General features: G+C 34.5%; 1 protein-coding gene across 2 annotated transcripts in view; it reads left to right on the forward strand.

Annotated features, from left to right (window-relative positions):
• The window catches only part of WNK3 (WNK lysine deficient protein kinase 3), a 134902-nt gene that overhangs the window by 94044 nt on the left and 21754 nt on the right, over positions 1-19104 (forward strand). The window contains exons 19-21 of one of the 2 annotated variants that reach the window (XM_069463747.1): positions 470-1092; positions 4047-4258; positions 8671-8700. In XM_069463747.1, the coding sequence (XP_069319848.1) occupies positions 470-1092; positions 4047-4258; positions 8671-8700 (865 nt within the window). The remainder of the gene's footprint in view (positions 1-469; positions 1093-4046; positions 4259-8670; positions 8701-19104) is intronic. The other variant, XM_069463748.1, reaches the window with a different exon arrangement.

Raw genomic sequence — 19104 nt, forward strand, 5'->3', positions numbered from 1 at the left:
GTAGATGATACTTACTTTAAATGTAGATCATTCTCATGTAATGGGGTATGAAAAAAAAGAAAGGAAGAAAAAAAATAAATGTAGATCATTGTCATATTTAAATTATTCACCTTGCATCTATCCCCTCACCGTTTGTAGCTATCATTAAAGGTGAATCTACAGAAATGGAGATTTTAATAGCTGGAAGAGAACACAGAAATGGGTTATCATTTTTGGCCAGGTGGTTGCATCATCTTTTTTATAAATTTAATTTCATGTCCTCTAGAATCTTTGCAAATCTAATTGTGGAATTTTACTTGAGCAATATGAAGCCAACTCTCTTTACTCAAGGGGCCCAATTGTGAAAGCCTTTGAATATGGGGAGTATAGATGGAATTTTTAAGTTTTGGTAGTATCAATACACATATATCACAGCAGACCATCCATTTATTTATACTGTGCCAGACACTTTTACCTTTTTATATCTCAGGTGATTACAGTTCCTCAGGAGCAGTCAGTGAAAATGACATCTTTTGAAATAGAACACATACCAGCCTTCAATGAAACAACAAACCATTCCAGTGAAGAAACTCTAGCCTTTACTGAACAAGCAAAGTCTCAATTGGTAGAAATGGAACCTGCCACGCACAATCTACAAACTTCATTTTCTTCTCAGAAGTTACAGGCTCTTCATGAAACCTTTAAAGAAGATAAAGGAATTCCCAAACAAGGTGACAACTTCTTATCTTTCAGCACAGCTTGTGAGACTGATGTATCTTCAGTGACCCCAGAAAAGGAATTGGAGGAAACTTCAGCCACGGGAAGTAGCATGCAGTCTGGATCCGAACTGTTGCTTAAAGAGAGAGAAATACTACCTGCTGGGAAACAGCCTAGCTCTGACAGTGAATTTTCAACCAGCCTTGCTGGCAGTGGAAAGTCAGTGGCAAAGACTGGTCCAGAGAGTGATCAGTGCTTACCACTCCATGAAGAACAAGCCTATGCTCAAACACAGAGTTCACTCTTCTATTCGCCATCTTCCCCAATGAGCAGTGATGATGAGTCAGAAATAGAGGACGAGGACTTAAAGGTGGAGCTTCAAAGGTTACGAGAAAAGTAAGCAGACTCTCTCTTCTGTCATAAGTCTGGTTGCCCTGGGTTTTATAGAACTTAGTATTTGGTAGCTAATTTAGGATTGGTGACATTTTAATGCTTGAAACCTTTTTATGATTGAAAATTATAAAGACTGCTAATGCTAGACATTTATGAATGTTAAAGTTCTTATATATAAAATATTTTCATAGTCTGAAGACTAATTATAGTTGGTTTTTTTCCCAATATGATTTAATTATTCTTTTTGATGACCTTTTCAACCCTTATCCTTCAGGACTTTTGGTTTTAGCTTTTACAACTATTCTTATTATATAATTTCACATTTGATAAGTAAATAGCTAATTTATATAGTCAGAGATAGTGGTTCATCTTCTTTAGGAAAAAGTAAGATACTTCCAAGAAGATCAAGCTTGTTATTTGGTAACTGAGGTCATCAACCTTCACTAGTGATATTATGGTGATATATTTTATCATATAGAATGCTGTTTTGTATTTAGTTTTATAAACTTTGTCATTTTTAAAAAGAAATTAGTATTAAGTTGCTGAATTCTAATTCTATTCACATTATTCAAAATTCAGTAGGTACAAAAGGGTAACCAGTAGAGTCTCCCTACTAGCACTGCACCCGGACTACCCAGTTTTTTTCCTTAGAGACAATAATTATTACCAGTTTCTTGTATATCCAGTTAGTATATGTATATGCAAATAAATACATACATATTTTTTGTTCCCTACAAGTAGTAATTGTACTACAGACTGTTCTTATATCTTGCTTTTTTTTCCATTTCATGATATCTTGGCTCTATATCTGCATCATTCTGTTTTTTACAGTTGCATAATATTCCATTATGTGTATATACCCATAAATTTATTACTAACTTCCTGTGGATGACCCATGCCATTACTTTGAAAAGTTGAAACCAACTCTAGCAATATTTGAAATTATCTTATGTTTTAGAGAATTTCTATCCTGTTCTGGGTCTTGAAAAACTTGTAAAGCAGGGAGAATCAAGGAGGAGATAAAAATATAGGTATGGAAAAAGCTGGATTTTAGTCAGATTCTTACATGTTTGGATAATGATCGACTTGGATGCTATGTTTGAGTGCTTTACAAACTAAAGTGGGTTAAAATCCTTGGAAATTTCCCAGTTTTTAGGGACTTGCCCAGAGGAGGAAAAAAACTCCAAATCCCAAAACTGTTATTCCAGTGACAGATAATTATAATACCATTTTCTCCCCAGCTTGTTTCAGTTTTTTAAACTTGAGCCTGGAAAAAAATGCAAATGTATGCTTTTAAACATTCATGACTGGAAGGTTGATATTCTACTTAAAAAAATACACACACACACACACACACACACACAGGCTTGATGTTACTATATATTATGTATACATCAACTTTACTATATATTAAGTACTATGCAGTATGTGTACACTGATAATTTTCTAATAAAAGTAATTATTATTAAGGTAGTTTAATGTTTGTATTATCAATACTCCATTGCTGTTTTTAATGTTTCTTTTAAACCATTCTCAAAAGGCTGGTGGCTTTTGTAGCTGGCCATAATCGTTATGAGTATTTTATTTTGAATGTGAGACATTGATTCTCATAACCTCATAGAACCCAAGACCTGGAAGGCATCTTAAAAGATGATTTATTCTATTTTGTCTTCAATATTCTTTTGGCATTATGGTTTCTTCACAAAATTTTAAAACTCTTGAATAATGTTTCTCATGCCTATAGTCCTATAGGCCCACAATGGTGAGCTGAGTTTTTAGACCTGAATTATTTTGAACTAACTATAGTCTCTTTTTTTGCATTAAAAATGATATATGAGAAAAGATTCAAATAACACAGTAAAAAAGTAAACAAACAATCTCCCATTTCTCATGCCTCAATCTCACTTTTCAGAGGTAACTACTATGAACTGTTTGATATATCTTCCTGGTCCTTTTTCTATTCATTTACAAATATATAATTTTTGCTTTTTATGAAAATAATATACATGTTCTACAATTTTTGACATAACATTGTCACATGTATATATATCTACATAAATAAATCTACCTTTTTTCTTAAATGGTTGTATGCTGTTCCAAAATATGAGTATATTCAAATTTATTTAATGCCTCCTTAATGGAGATTTCAGTTTTTCCCCCATGTTTTTCTTATATAAACAGTGCTGAAGTGAACATCCTTATATTTTCACATACTTACATATTTTTCTAGGATGGATGCCTAAAAGTGGAATTACTGATAAAAGGTGTGTCCATTTTAAATTGATTGATATTGCTAAAACTATCTTCCAACGTAGTCATACCATTTTATACTCCAAACAAAAATATATGAAAGTGCCTGTTTCTCCACATCTTAGCAACACTAGATTGGATATTACTGATCCTTTTATTTTATTCCAATCAGTTTAATTTAAAAATATTTTTTAAAAATCCTGTTCTTCTGATTAATAGTGAAGTTGTACATCATCTCATATTCAGTGGCTGTTTTTATTTCCTCTTCTTTGGAATTGCCTTTTCATATTCTTTGCCCTTTTTTAAAAATAAGATTTCTTTTTTCTTATTGATTTTTAGGAATTATGTATATATTCTGAATATTATCCCTTTATTATTTGTTAAAAATATTTTCTTCCTGTTTATACTTTCAACATATAATAAAGAAAAAGTTAATATTATTACCATTATTTGACTTAAAATTTTTATTGTATTTCACTATATTGAATTTTTAGAAACTTGTTCTTGTCAATTCGTTCATCTTTTTCTTTATGAGTGATTAATGTTATGCTTAGGCAGGCATTTCCCATGCTAAAATTGTGAAAATACTCTATATTTCCTCATTCTTAATCTAAATTCCTTGTTAAACTTGTACCAGTGTAGAGTTTCTTGGAGCATCTCTATGGAGCCAGTGTGATTAAAATGCTTTCTGCATGGTTTTCATTCAGACACATACAGGAAGTGGTAAATCTTCAAACTCAGCAGAATAAGGAGCTTCAGGAGCTCTATGAACGCCTTCGGTCAATTAAAGATAACAAAACCCAATCTTCGGAGATTCCTTTGCCACCCGCATCACCACGTCGACCGAGATCTTTCAAAAGCAAACTTCGCAGCCGCCCCCAGTCCTTGACACATGTGGACAATGGCATAGTTGCCACAGGTAAATCAATCATACAAGGAATTTTTAAAAGCCTGCTAAAAGATCAGCTAAATTGGAAAAATGATGATATAATTTTTTATTAAGCTAAAATAATTTAAAGAAGTGCACATGATTTTGAGATTCTTTTCTACCTTTTGGTATTAAATGTTCTTTTATGAAATAATAATGAGGCTAACTGATAGATTTTGGAGAACAGCCAAGTGTGTTTTGTGTTTTCATTTGGAAAACAAACAGGTTGAAACCCAATATCAGTCCCCAAATAGGCTGGGCATGGTGGCTCATGCCTGTAATCCTAGCACTTTGGGAGACTGAGGCAGGAGGATTGCTTGAGGCCAGGAGTTTGAGACCAGCCTGAGCAGGAGGAGACCTTTTCTCTACAAAAAACAGAAACATTAGCTGGGTGTGGTGGTGAGCACCTGCAGTCCCAGCTATTCAGGAGGCTGAGGTAAGAGAATTGCTTGAGCTGAGGAGTTTGAGGTTGCAGTGAGCTATGATGACGCCACTGTACTCCTCTAGCCTAGGCAACAGAGCAAGACTGTCTCAAAAGAAAAATCCCCAAAATAGTTTTTGAAATGTTATCAGTCAATGGGAACCACTGGTCTGGCATTTAGAGATTGTTGGTAACAAAGATAATCTTAAAAATATGCTCTATATGAAGATTATTTATTATTTATAAGAATATTACTAAAATGTACTTCTTTGACTTTGAAAAAAAAGAGAGTCTCTACTTAACTAAAAAAGAAGTTGTTAATCAGGTCAGGCTTCTTTGGTTATATGTGCATAATCAAGGTGAGGGTTGAGGGTGCATTGTAGGGACATATGTGAAATCTTAACAGAATTTGTGGTAGGCAGAATAATGGCCTCTCAAAGATGTCAACGTGTAAATCTCTGGAACCTGTTACTATGTTAGATTATATGGCAAAGGAGAATTAAGCTTGCAGGTGGAATTAAAATTACTAATCTACTAACTTTAAAATAGGGAGAGTACCCTGGATTATCCAGGTGGGTCCAATATAATCATGAGGGTCCATAAAAGTGGAAGAAGGGGAAAACAGAAGAGAGAATCAGAGAAATGGTATGACAAGGGAAACAGTGTCAGGGAGGTGCAACACTACTGGCTTTGAAGGCAGAGGAAGAGGGCCACAAACCACGGAATGCAGGCAGCTTCTAGAACCTGGAAAGACCAGGGAACAGATCTCCCCTACATCCTCCAGAAGGAACACAGTCCTGCCAACACTTTGATTTTAGGCCTATGAGACCCATGCTGGACTTCTATCCATAGAACTCTAAGATAATAAATTCGTATTATTTGAAACAGCTATGTTTATGGTAATTAGTTACAGCAACACTGCACAACTAATACATATCTTGAGAACAGGAATTGTACTTCAGATGATCCTCATAAAGATAGAACTAAAGGATAAACTTGCATGAAAGGCAGCTTTGGGGATTTAATAACAAACACATGGACCTTCAGTCTGATGCTGTACCATTAATAGTTATGCTTTATTCTGTTTTGTCCCCAAATACATTTGTATGCGTAATTTTTGCTTCCGCAGAACTTTGGCTTTCAGATAACTTTGGCTTGTTGTGATCCCAAAGCATTTCAGATCCCTGCTTACCTGACTTTTGTCAGATTCCAGACATAGAAAATTTGGCTGTCTCTTCTCATCTTTTTTATGCGAGGAAATGGGTCGAATTCCATGGCCTGGCCTATAATTGAGCTGTTCTATAGTCAGATGTCCACCTATTTCTAAGTAACCATGGCCAAAGGAGTGAGATATCATGGTAAAAACATGCCTTCTGAGACTGACTCAAAACAACATCTTGGGGATTCCTCAAGTTATTCTGTGTTACAATAGTTTATTCCTTCACATTGCTGAGTAATATTCCATGGTGTGGATATACAGTAGTTTTTTTTATCCATTCATCTGTTGGTGGACATTTGAGTTGTTTCTAGTTTGGGGTTTTGCAAATAAAGCTGCTGTAGGTCGGACACGGTGGCTCACGCCTGTAATCCTAGTACTCTGGGAGGCCAGGGCTGAAGGATCACTTGAGCTCAGGAGTTCAAGACCAGCCTGAGCAAGAGTGAGACTCCCGTCCCTACTAAAAACAGAAAAAATTAGCCAGGCGTGGTGGTGCACGCCTGTAGTCCCAGCTACTCGGGAGGTTAAGGCAAGAGGATCACTTGAGTCCAGGAGTTTGAGGTTGCTGTGAGCTGGGCTGACGCCATGGCACTCTAGCCCAGTTGAGAGAGCAAGACTCTGTCTCAAAAAACAAACAAAAAAACCAAACTAGAAATGAGATTGCTGAGTGTATTGCTATGTGTATTTAAATGTTTCGAGAAATTGCCAAGCTATTTTCCCAAGCAGCTGTATCATCTTACATTCCCATTAGCGATGTATGAGACTTCAGTTTCTCTTGATGCTGTTCAGTACTTGGTATTATCAGTATTCTTTATTTTAACTTATCTAATAGCTGTATAGTGGTATAAATGGTGATTTTAATTTTCTTTTCCCTAATGATAGTGATGGTGAGTATTTTTTCTTGTACTTATTTGTGTTCCATATCTCCTCATTGGTAAAGTGTTTGTTCAAGTCTTTTGCCATTTTTTTATATCCTGTTTTATATTTAATTGAAGTTTTCATTGAGATAATTGTTGGTTTATATGTAGTTAAAGAAATAATACAGAGAGATCCTGTGTACCCTTCACCCAGTTTACCTCAAAGGTAACAATTTTTGTCATTTTAGAAAATTAGAGTGTTGGTTTTCTTATGGTTGATTTTTGAGTTTTTTTCCTTGTATTTTATATAAAAACGCTTTGTAGGACATGTGATTTTCAAATTTTATATATTCTTCCAGTCTGTAGCTTGTCTTTTCATTTTCCCTTAAAGTGTTATTGGCAGAGCAAAAACTTATGATTTTAATAAGGTACACTTTATCAAATATGTTTTAATGTATCATGATTTGGGTGTAATAATCTAAGAACTCTGCCTAAACTCAGGTCACAAAGGTTTTCCTCTATGTTTTCTTCTAAAAGTTTTTTAGTTTTATGTTTTACATTTAGATCTATGATACATTTTGAATTACTTTTTGTATAAGGTGTGAGGTTTTGGGTGATGTTCTTTTTTTGCATATGGATATTCAATTATTATATCACCACTTGTTCTAAAGATCATCCTTCTTTGAATAGCTTTGTCAAAAATCAATTGGCCATATATGTATGGGTCTATTTCTGAACTCTTTATTCTGTTCCAATTAATCTATATGTCTGTCCTTTCACCAATACCATACTATCTTGATTACTGTAGCTTTATAGCAACTTTTTAAATTGGTATTGTTAAAATTAGGTATTATGATTCCTGGAACTTTGTTCTTTTCATAATTGTTTTAGCTATTCTATTTCCTTTCCTTTTTCATATAAATTTTAGAATCAGCTTGACTATATCTAAAAAAAATCCTGTTGTGATTTTGATTAAAATTGTGTTAAATCTATATATCAATTTGGGGAGAATTGACATCTTTACTCTGTTGAGTCTTCCAATCAATAACCATAGGATGTCTCTCCATTTTTTAACGTCTTCTTTGTTATGTTTTTGTAATAACATGCTTTGTTATATTTATACCTAATGATTTCTTTTATTTTGGGGACGTTTCCAATCAAACATTGCTAGAGAGATATTAATTTTTATATACCGAACTTATAGCCTAAGATCTTGTTAAACTTACTTAAGAGTTTTCTTATAGATTCTTTGGGATTTTTCTGAGTGGGCAGTCATGTCATCTGTGAATAGGGAAAATTTTATTTCTTCCTTTTTAATCTTTATGCCTTTTATTTCTTCTTCTTCTTTTTTTTTTTTTAGAGGCCGAGTCTTGCTCTGTTGCCCAAGCTGGAGTGCAGTAGTGTGATTGTACCTCACTGTAACCTTAAACTCCTGGGCTCACATGATCCTCCCACCTCAGCCTCCTCAGTAGCTGAGACTACAGGTGCATGTCACCATGCACAGCTAAATTTTTTTTAGAGATGGAGTCTTACTGTATTGCCCAGGCTGGTCTTGAACTCCTGGCCTCAAGCAATCCTCCCTTCTCGGCCTCCAAAGGTGTTGGGATTACAGGCATGAGCCACTGCACCCAGCTGTTAATGTCTTTTATTTCTTCTTCTTGTCTTATTACACTAGCTAAAACTTCTGGTATGATATTAAATAGTAGTGGGATTGGACATCCTTGCCTTGTTCTTATTCTTAAGGGAAAGCTTTCAGTCTTTGACCATAATAAAGTATGATGTTAACTGTAAGTTTTTTGTAGATGCCCTTTATTAGTTTAAGTTCAAGAAGTATGTTAGTTTAGAGTTTTCATTCTTTTGTTTTAAATGTTTTTTAATTTGATACTGTCTTTTTCTGATTTGATATCAGGGAAAAGCTGCCTCGTAAATGAGTTGGAAAGTGTTTCCTTCTTTTGCTCCTTTACTTTTAATTCTGTTTTTAAAAATTACAGTTTTATTCAGATATATTTCATATACCATAAAGTTCACTCATTTAAGTTGTATAATTTACAGTTATATAGCTATCATCACAATCTTATTTTAGAATATTTTTAACATTCCATAAAGAAACCTGTACATATCAATAGTCATTCCCCATTGTAGCTCCTCCACCTCACCCTGCACCAACCACAAACCCCAGGCAACCACAAATCTGCTTTCTCTTTCTATAGATTTGCCTATGCTGAGCATTTCATATCAATGAAATCACATGTGGTTTCGTGACTGGCTTCTGTCACTTACAGTGTTTTTAAGGGTCAAACATAGCATGTATCAGTACTTCATTTTTTACTGCTGAATAATATTAAAATGTATTATATACATTAGAACATTTTAATCACCCCCAAAAGAAGCCCCATTTCCTTTAGCAATAACTCTTCCATTTTCTCCCACTTCCTTCATCCCTAATCAGTCACTAATATATTTTCTGTCTCTGTAGATTTGCCTTCTCTAGCTACATCATACAAATGGAATCATACAATATGTGGTGTTTTATGACTGAGGTCTTTTTCACTTTGCATAGTGTTTATGAAGTTTAACCATGTTGTAGCATACATTGGTACTTAATTTCTTTTTATTGCCATATGATATTCCATTGTATGAATATACCACAATTTATTTATCCATTCATCGGTAGTTGGACATTTAGATTGTTTCTATATTTTTGCTATAATGAGTAATGCTGCTGTGAACATCGGTGTTCAAGTTCTTATGTGGACATATGTTTTCATTTCACTTGGATAGATACATAGGAGTGGAAATGCTGGACAACATGGTAACCCTGTGTTTAATCTTTAGAGGTATTACCAGGCCCTTCTTCCAAAGCAGCTACATCACTTTACAGTCCCACCAGCAGTACCTGAAGGTTCAAAAACTCAACAATAAAAGAGAAATAATCCAATTTTAAAATGGACAAAGGATTCAAATAGACATTTTCCCAAAAATGATATTTGAGACTCATAAGCACTTAAAGAGTTGTTCCATAACATTATTTAGGAACTGTAAATCAAAGGCACAATGAGATACACCTTCACACATCCATTTATAATGACTGGATTTTACAAGTCAGACAGTAACAAGTATTGGAGAGGAGGTAGAAAAATTATTGAACTATGAGTGTTTATATATTCTGAGTACTAGATCCTTAGCAGATATAATTTCACAAATATAAAGTCATTTTGCAAATGTTTTTTCTCCCATTCTGGGGTTGTCTTTTTACTTTCTTGATAGTATCCATTGAAGCATAAAAATTTTTAATTGTGATGAAATCTAATGTAGTTTTTTCTTTGTCACTTGTGCTTTTAGTGTCATATCTAAAATTCCACTGCCTAACTTAAGGTCATGAAGATTTATTCCTATATTTTCTTTTAGGAGTTTTATAGTTTTACCTCTTAAATTTAGATCTTTGATCCATTTTGAGTTAGTTTGTATATATAGTGTGAGTTAGAGATCCAGATTAATTTTTTTGGATATGGATATCTTGTTTTCCCAGCACCATTTGTTGAAAAGACTATTCTTTTCCCCCATTAAGTGATCTTGGAACCCTTATTGAAAATCAGTTGACTATAGATGTATGGATTTATTTCTGGACTCTTAATTCTATTCCATTGATCTGTGTCTATCCTATGCTGATCCCACACTGTCTTGATTACTATAGTTTTATAGTATGTTCTGCAATTGTAAAGTGAGTTCTTTAACTTTGTTCTTTTTCAAGATTGTTTTGGCTATTCTGGGTAAATTGAATTTTCATGTGACTTTTAGGGTCAGCTTATCAATTTCTGCAAAATAATACAATTTGAATTTTGATAGATATTATAGTGAATCTGTAGATCGATTTAAGGGCTATTGTCATCTCTGAAATGTTAAAAATCTTCCAATCCATGAACACAGGATGTCTTTCTATTTATTTAGATTGTCTTTCATTTCTTTCAACAGTCATTTTTACTTTTCAATGTACAAGTCTTAAACTTCTTTTGTTAAATTTGTTACTAGGTATTATATTCTGTTTGCTTCTTTTATAAATGGGGTTTCTTAATTTAATTTTGGATTGTTCATTGCTAGCATATATAAATGCAATTGATTTTTGTTTATTGACCTATATCTTACCATATTGCTAAACTCAATTATTATTTCTAATTTTTTTTAGTGGATTCCTTTGGATTTTCAGTTTAAAAGATCATGTCATCCATGAATAGTGTTTAACTTCATTTCTAATCTGTACGCTTTTATTTCCTTTTCTTGCCTAATTGCTTTGGCTAGAAGCTTTTGTAAAATGTTTAATGAAAGAGTTGAAAGCAGAAATTTTTCTTGTCTTTGTTATTATCTTAGGGGAAAAGCATTCATTCTTTGTCCATTAAGTATCATGTTAACTATGGGTTTTTCATAGATGTCCTTTATCAGTTTATGGAAGTTCTATTCCTAGTTTGTTGAGCATTTTAATCCTGAAAAGGCATTAGAGTTTGTGAAATGCTTTTATTGTAGTGATTGTGTCATTTTTGTCCTTTATTCTATTAACATGGTGTATTACATTAATTGAATTTCTGATTAAGCCACTCTTGCATTCCTGGGATAAATCTCACTTGGTCAGGGTGTGTAATACTTTTATGTGTTGCTGGATTTGGTTTGCTAGTATGCTGCTGAGAATGTTTGTGTCTGTGTTCCTAAGAGATACTGGTTTGTGATTTTCTTTTCTTGTGATATCTTTGTCTGGTTTTGTTTTCAGAGTTGGCAAGTATTTCCTCCTCTTCTATTTTTTGCAAGGATTTGGGAAGAACTGGTGTTAATTCTTCCTGAAATGCTTGGTAGAATTCAGCTGTAAAGCTATCTGGGTCTTGGTTTTATAAGTTGGAAGTTTTAAAAACACTAATTCAATCTCTTTGCTTGTTATAGGTCTGTTAAGATTAACTTTTAAGTCACTTTCAGTGTTTGCAATTATATAAAAATCTGACCCTCTCATCTAAGTTATCTAAGTTTTTGGTATACAGTTTTTCATAGTATTTCCTTATAATCCTATTTATTTCTGTAAGATTGATAGTGATGTCTTCTCTTTCATTTTGATTTTAGTAATTTGAGCCTTCTCTCTCTCTGTCTAGTTAAAGGTTTGTCAATTCTGTTGATCTTTTCAAAGTAACAATTTTGGGAGTTTTTTTTATTGCTTTTCTATTCTCTATTTTATTTATTTCCACTCTAATCTTTATTATTTCCTTTCTTCTACCCTTCAGGTTTAGTTTGGTCTTTTTTTGTAATTTCTTCAGGTGGAAGGCTGTGTTATTGATTTGAGATCTTTCTTTAATTTAGGCAGTTACAACTGTAAATTTTCCTCTAAGCATTGGTTAGCTGCATCCGTAAGTTTGGTAATTTGTGTTTTCCTTTTCATTCACCTCAGAGTCATTCCTGATATCCCTGGTGATATCTTCTTTAAACTATTGGTTACTTAGGAATGTGTTGTTTAGCTTCCACATATTTGTGAATTTTTCAAATTTCCTTCCTTTGTTGGTTTTTAATTTCATTCCATTGTGTTGGAGCACATACTTGGTTTGAGCCCTTTTGATTTTATTGAGGCTTTTTTTCATTGCCTATGGTCCTTCCTGGAATATGTTCCATGTACACTTGAAAAAATTATGTGTTCTGCTGTTGTTGTATGGAGTGTTCCATATATGTTTGTTAGACCTAGTTGGTTTTTTTTTTTTTTTTTTTTTTTTTGTTGAGACAGAGTCTCACTTTGTTGCCCAGGCTAGAGTGAGTGCCGTGGCGTCAGCTTAGCTCACAGCAACCTCAGACTCCTCGGCTTAAGCGATCCTACTGCCTCAGCCTCCCGAGTAGCTGGGACTACAGGCATGTGCCACCATGCCCAGCTAATTTTTTCTATATAGATTTTTAGTTGTCCATATAATGTCTTTCTATTTTTAGTAGAGACGGGGTCTCACTCAGGCTGGTCTCGAACTCCTGACCTTGAGCGATCCACCCGCCTCGGCCTCCCAGAGTGCTAGGATTACAGGCGTGAGCCACCGCGCCCGGCCAGACCTAGTTGGTTTATAGGGCTGTTCAAGTCTTCTATTTCCCTGTTGATCTTCTGTCTAGTTCTGTCAATTATTGAAAGTAGGTTATAGAAGTCTCCAGCCATTGTTGAATTTCTCCCTTCAATTCTGTCAATTTTAGCTTCATGTATTTTGGAATTCAGTTGTTAGTTGTACATATGTTTATAATTATTATGTCTTCTTGATATTAGTGTATATTTCTGTTATTAGTATAGCTAATCCAACTTTCTTTTTGGTTTCTGCTTGTTTGCTTTATCTTTTTCCATCCTTTTACTTTTAATGTATTTTTTAATGTATATGTCTTTGAATCCGAACTGTGTTTATTAAGGAATATAGCTAGATCGTGCTTTTAATTTATTCTGTCAGGCTCTCTCTGTCTCTTTCTCTGTTTCTTTTCTTTTCTTTTTCTTTTTTTTTTTTCTTTGAGACAGGGTCTCTACCGCCTGGGCCAGAGTGCAGTGGTGTCATCATAGCTCCCTGCAACCTCAAACTCCAGAGCTCAAGCGATTCTCTTGCCTCAGCCTCCTGAGTAGCTGGCACTACAGGCACATATACCCACGCCCAGCTAATTTTTCTATTTTTTGTAGAGATGGGGTCTTGCTCTTGCTCAGGCTGGTCTTGAACTCCTGGCCTCAAGCAGTCCTCCTGCCTTGGCATCCTAAAGTGCAAGGATTACAAACATGAGCCACTATGCCCGGCCTAATCCCTGTCTTTTGATTAATGCATTATAACCATTTCCATTTAATGTAATTATAGATAGGGTAGGATTTATGCCTGCCATTTTGCTCATTGTTTTCTATATGTCTTATGACATTTTTGTTCCTTTATTCCTGCCTTCTTTTGTGTAAAATAGATATTTTCTAGTATAACATATAAATTCCCTTGTTTCTTTTATTATTATAATTTTTAGATATTTTCTTGTGGTAGCCATGGGGATTAAAATTAGCTTCTTAATTTAAAGCAGTCGAGTTCAGATTAACACTAACTTAATTTCAACAGTATACAAAACTTTAATATAGATATGTGTATGTAAATATACACATGCACATATATATATTCCCTCTCTACTTCTTTGTACTATTATTGTTATACACATTATATCTTTACATGTTCGAAGCCCATCAACACAGTTTTATAATTATTGCTTTACGCAGTTCTTTCAAATCAGATAGGAAAAGAGTTATAAACACAAAGTACATTTATACTCGATATTATATTCTCCTATATTGTTCTCTTTAACAGTATGCTTTATTTTTCATGTCAGCTTGAGTTACTGTCTAGCATTCTTTTATTTCATCCTGAAGGATTCCCTGTAGTATTTCTTGTATGGCAGGTCAACTAGCAATGAATTTTCAGTTTTTATTTATTAGAAATGTTTTCATTTTTTTCCATTTATGAAATATTTTTAAAAGCAAGGACATAGAGAACTAGCTTAAATTGAATCAAAGGCTGTTAAAAGGCCTAGTATAATTCAACTTATAAAAACATAAGATATGAAAAAGCATGCCCATGTTTTATTTGGTGACTAGGGAATAAGAAGAAAATGTTGGCGATTTCCAATTCAAGTGTGTCACCACTGTGACAGCTTCCAAACCACAGAAACATCTGTTATTCTTAATACCTCCTCTTCTAGCCCAGGTTAAATTCCTTTAATTATTTACAAGTAGAACCCTATTATAATAGGAACTCTAAAATAGCTAGCTATTTAAAACTCTTCTCTCAAAGAAAATAGATGCTTCCTTTCTACCATAAAATTGATAGAAAAATTAATGAAAAATACAAAATTGAAAGAAACAAAAATATTTTGCTTAGTAAGTCCATTAATACAGTTCCATTTTATGCCATAAGACACCTGAAAATGTGAAAAGATAAAATCACTTTTGTGAAATAAATCTAAACCATTTAGATTTAGACTTTCCAGGATTTTAGGAAATAATATAAAATAATAAAGATTACATTCTGATCTTCACAAAAGCAGAAATCAAAATCATGGCATATTCAGGAAAGGCCTTATTCTAAAAATGGAATTGGTTCAATGGAAATTTAGATTTTAGGGTATTCTTTGTATTCCAGTCATCAAGAAGAACTAGTTATTAGAATGAGCACTGAAATCATAAAATTCCTTTTGCATGTTCTCATCTTCCATTTTTCAAATCAATTTCACAGCAAAATTTTTTCTTTTGATATTTCACATTAGGTCCCTGAAATAACGAAAAAGTAAACAAAAAAGTAAATCTGGAACATTGGCTATTTTGCCATTATAACTGGTTGTTTCTAAATCTAATTGAATTATTTGTCTTATCCACATCTGCTCTGGTACAGAGTTGCTTTTATCCACCTTTGAACTCTTACAACTGAACAGTTGGTTTCAAAAAGATGGTGCACAGTTTAGTAACTATTATACACTTCCCGTAAGGCACTCTTCTTTCTTTTTCTGTAGATTAAAATTCATCTGCCAAAAACTGTTACTCATTTCCCTAAAACATAATAATCTCCAACTACATGCAGAGTATGATGTCCGTTACTGTTAAGAGAAGGTTATCCCCTCAAGGAGTTTACAGCAGTTTTGTATGTGGGTCTCCTTTATTTTTGAAATAGGTTTTAGCTGGATTCTTGCTTGACAGTCTTTCTCTTTTAGCACTTTGACGATGTCATCCCATTGTCTTCTGGCGTGTATGGTTTCTGATGAGAAGTTAGCTCTTAATTTTATTAAAGATCCTTTGTACATGATAAGCCTATTATTTGTCTTCTTTCAAGATTTTCTTTATGTCTTCTACTTTCTTCAATTGATTATGAGTGCCTAGGTATGGATCTCAGTGAGTTTATTCTAGTTGTACTTCACTGAGCTTCTTGAATGTGTAGATTAATATTTGTCTTTCAATTTTGAAAGTTTGGAGCCATTATTGATTCTAATTTTCTTCTGCCCCATTGTCTTTCTTTTCTACTTTTGGAACTCCTGTTTTGCATATTTGTCATTCTTGATGGTGTCCAACTAGTCTCTGAGGCTCTGTTCATTTTTATTTTCATTCTTTTTTCTTTCTGTCCTTCAGAGTGAATTTCTCTAATAATCTATTTTCTTGTTGGCTGATTATTTCCTTTGCCAACCAAAATCTCTTTTTGGGTTCCTCTATTGAATTTTTCACTTCAGATATTGTACTTTTCAGCTCCAGAATTTCTATTTTGTTTTTTAAATATAACTTGTACCTCTATTCTCTATTTGGTGAGACATCATTGTCACAGTTTTCTTTAATTTTTTAGGCATCATTTCCTTAAGCTTGAATTTACAGTTGTTCCTTGGCATATGCAGAGATTGGTTCCAGGACCTCCCTGTGTATACCAAAATCCACATATACTCAAGTCCCACAGGCAATCATGTATGAAAAGCTGGCCCTCCGCAGCTTTTGCATCCCAGGAATACTGTATTTTCAATCCACGTTTGGTTGAAAAAAGTCTGCACATCAGTGGACCTTCGCAGTTCAAACCTGTGTTGTTCAAGGGTTAACTGTATTTATAATAGCTGATTTAAAGGCTTTGTCTACTAAGTCCAAAATATAGGCCCTCTCCGGGATACTTTGTTGGCTTCCCCCACCTTTTTTTCTATATATGTGTCATACTTTACTGTTTCTTTGCGTGTCTCTAATTTTATGGTGAAAACTGGACATTTTAGATAATATAACAACTCTAATAATAGATTCTTCTACCCCTCAAGGTTTGTTGTTGCCATATTTTTTTGTTATTGTTTTTCTTGTTGCCACTGATTTATTTAGTGATTTTCCTAATTTAGTATTCTCTATAGTGTATGGCCATTGAATCCCCTGCTAGATTTTTAAAAATTTTTGTTTTTATTTTCTTTATTTATCTATCTATCCATCTATCTATCTAGAGACAGGGTCTCACTCTGTTTCCTGGGCTGGATTACAGTGGTGCAATCATAGCTCACTGCAACCTCTCACACCTGGACTCAAGTAGTCCTCCTGCCTCGGCCTCCTGAATAGCTGGCACTACAGGTGTGCACCACCATGGCCATCTAATTTTTAAAATTTTTTTGTAGAGACAGTGTCTAGCTATGTTGCCCAGCCTGGTTTTGAACTCCTGGCCTCTAGCATTCCTCTGGCCTTGGCCTCCCAAAGTGCTACAGGCACTATTATAGGCATCAACCACTGTGCCCAGCCTTGTTTCCATTTTTTAAAAGCCTGGTTTCCTAAGGCTCACACCTGGGTCGGTACCATTTAGTTAGTGAGCCAGTGATTGGTCAGAAGATTTCATTAAATGCCTTGCCTGGATATCTTTTCCAAGGGAATCTCTGTGAGAAGGCACACCTTCAAACTTCAGACAGACAAGACAACTTTTTGCTTCCTGCTTGCCTAGGAACTCAAGGTCAACCAGAAGTGAGTGACTGGTGCCTTCTCCCTTCTCAGGTCTTTCCTGGGCATGCCAGACTTTTATATTCCCAGGGATATGTCAGAGATTTTCAAGGTTTCCTATAGTCATCTAGTTCTCCCAGAATTCCCTTTTAATTCTAGACTAGGTTCTTGTTTGCTCCAACTGAAATCACAACAGGTGAGTTGTTGCCAGCACTTTCTCATTGTTTAATTATTGCCCTGCAGGTAGCCCCATACTCTCCACCCCAGTATGTTCCTCCACTGCCAGCTGAGTGCAGCTTTGAGTGAAATCACATACCCACCACACTGGAGAGTGGAAAATTTTCCAGGTTGCTGCATAATATTGACTATGCACCCAGGATGGTGCTGTTAAGGGAGCTCAAAAAGAAGTCTGATCTCTCCATTGTCTGCAGTGCTGCTGGCTTTTGGCTACCAAAACACTGAGCTGCGAAGGAAGAGGGAATGGGAATTGCCCCAACTTAAAATTTCAGACACACCAGTAGTTTCAGTAGTTTGTCTTGCACAGACAATTTTAGTTTTGTTCGGTGGCTTTGAATAATTGTTTGAGTTCTCAAATGGTTGGTTTTAGTTGTTTTGCCCATATTTTTATTGTTTTCAAAGACAAGAAAATCCGCTCAGCCCCTTATTCTGCATTTTTAAAAGTCTATCTCCTCCCTCCTTTGTTATTTTCTAGAGTTTGTGTTTAATTGCTATTAATTCTTCTTTAAATGTCTGCAAAATTTCCCAGTGAAACTATCTGGGCTCGGAGATTTCTTTTGGGGGAGGTTTTTAACTGCAAATTCTTTTTTTTTTTTTTTTTTTTTTTTTTTTGGAGACAGAGTCTCGCTCTATTGCCCTGGCTAGAGTGCCGTGGCGTCAGCCTAGCTCACAGCAACCTCAAACTCCTGGGCTTAAGCAATCCTTCTGCCTCAGCCTCCCGAATAGCTGGGACTACAGGCATGTGCCACCATGCCCGGCTAATTTTCCTATATATATTTTTAGCTGTCCATATAATTTCTTTCTATTTTTAGTAGAGACGGGGTCTCGCTCTTGCTCAGGCTGGTCTTGAACTCCGGAGCTCAAACAATCCTCCCGCCTCAGCCTCCCAGAGTGCTGGGATTACAGGTGTGAGCCACCGCGCCCGGCCTGCAGATTCTTTAATGGTAGTTATAGGATTATTTAAGTTATGTTATTTCATGTTCAGTGAGTTTGGGTAGTTTGTGGTTTTGGGGACTTGTTCCATTTCATCTACATTGTTGAATTTTTATGTTTAGAGTTCATTATTTTTAATATCTGGGGAATCTGTAGTGATATCACACATTTCATTTGTGGTGTTTGTAATTTGTGTCTTCCCTTTTTTTCTTTGTCAGTCTTGATAGAGGTTTATCAATTTTATTGATATTTACAAAAATCCAGTTTTTGCTTTTGTTGACTTTTTCTATTGTTTTCCTGTTTTAAATTTCATTGATTTCCGATCTTCTATTATTTTCTATCCTTCTACATGTTTCATATTTATTTTGCTCTTTTTTTCTATTTTCTTAAGGTGGAAGCTTAGATTATTGATTTGAGACCTTTCTTTTTTTGTAAGTATTCAATACCATAAATTTTCCTGTAAGCACCACTGTAGCTGCATCTCCTGTTTTTTTTTTTTTTAAATAAGATTTATTTTGGGGGAACAGTTTTAGATTTACAGAAAAATTGTGAAGACAGTACAGTGAATTCCCATGTATCCCACACCCAGTTTCCCATATTATTAATGTCTTACATTAGTATGATAAATTTGTCACAACTAATTAACCAACCTTGATACATTTATTATTAAAGTCCAAACCTTATTTTGATTTCCTAGTTTTCACCTTAAATCCTTTTTCTGTCCCAAAATGCCAT

The sequence above is a fragment of the Eulemur rufifrons genome, chromosome 30 (assembly GCF_041146395.1).
Source record: "Eulemur rufifrons isolate Redbay chromosome 30, OSU_ERuf_1, whole genome shotgun sequence".
Lineage (NCBI taxonomy): Eukaryota > Metazoa > Chordata > Mammalia > Primates > Lemuridae > Eulemur > Eulemur rufifrons.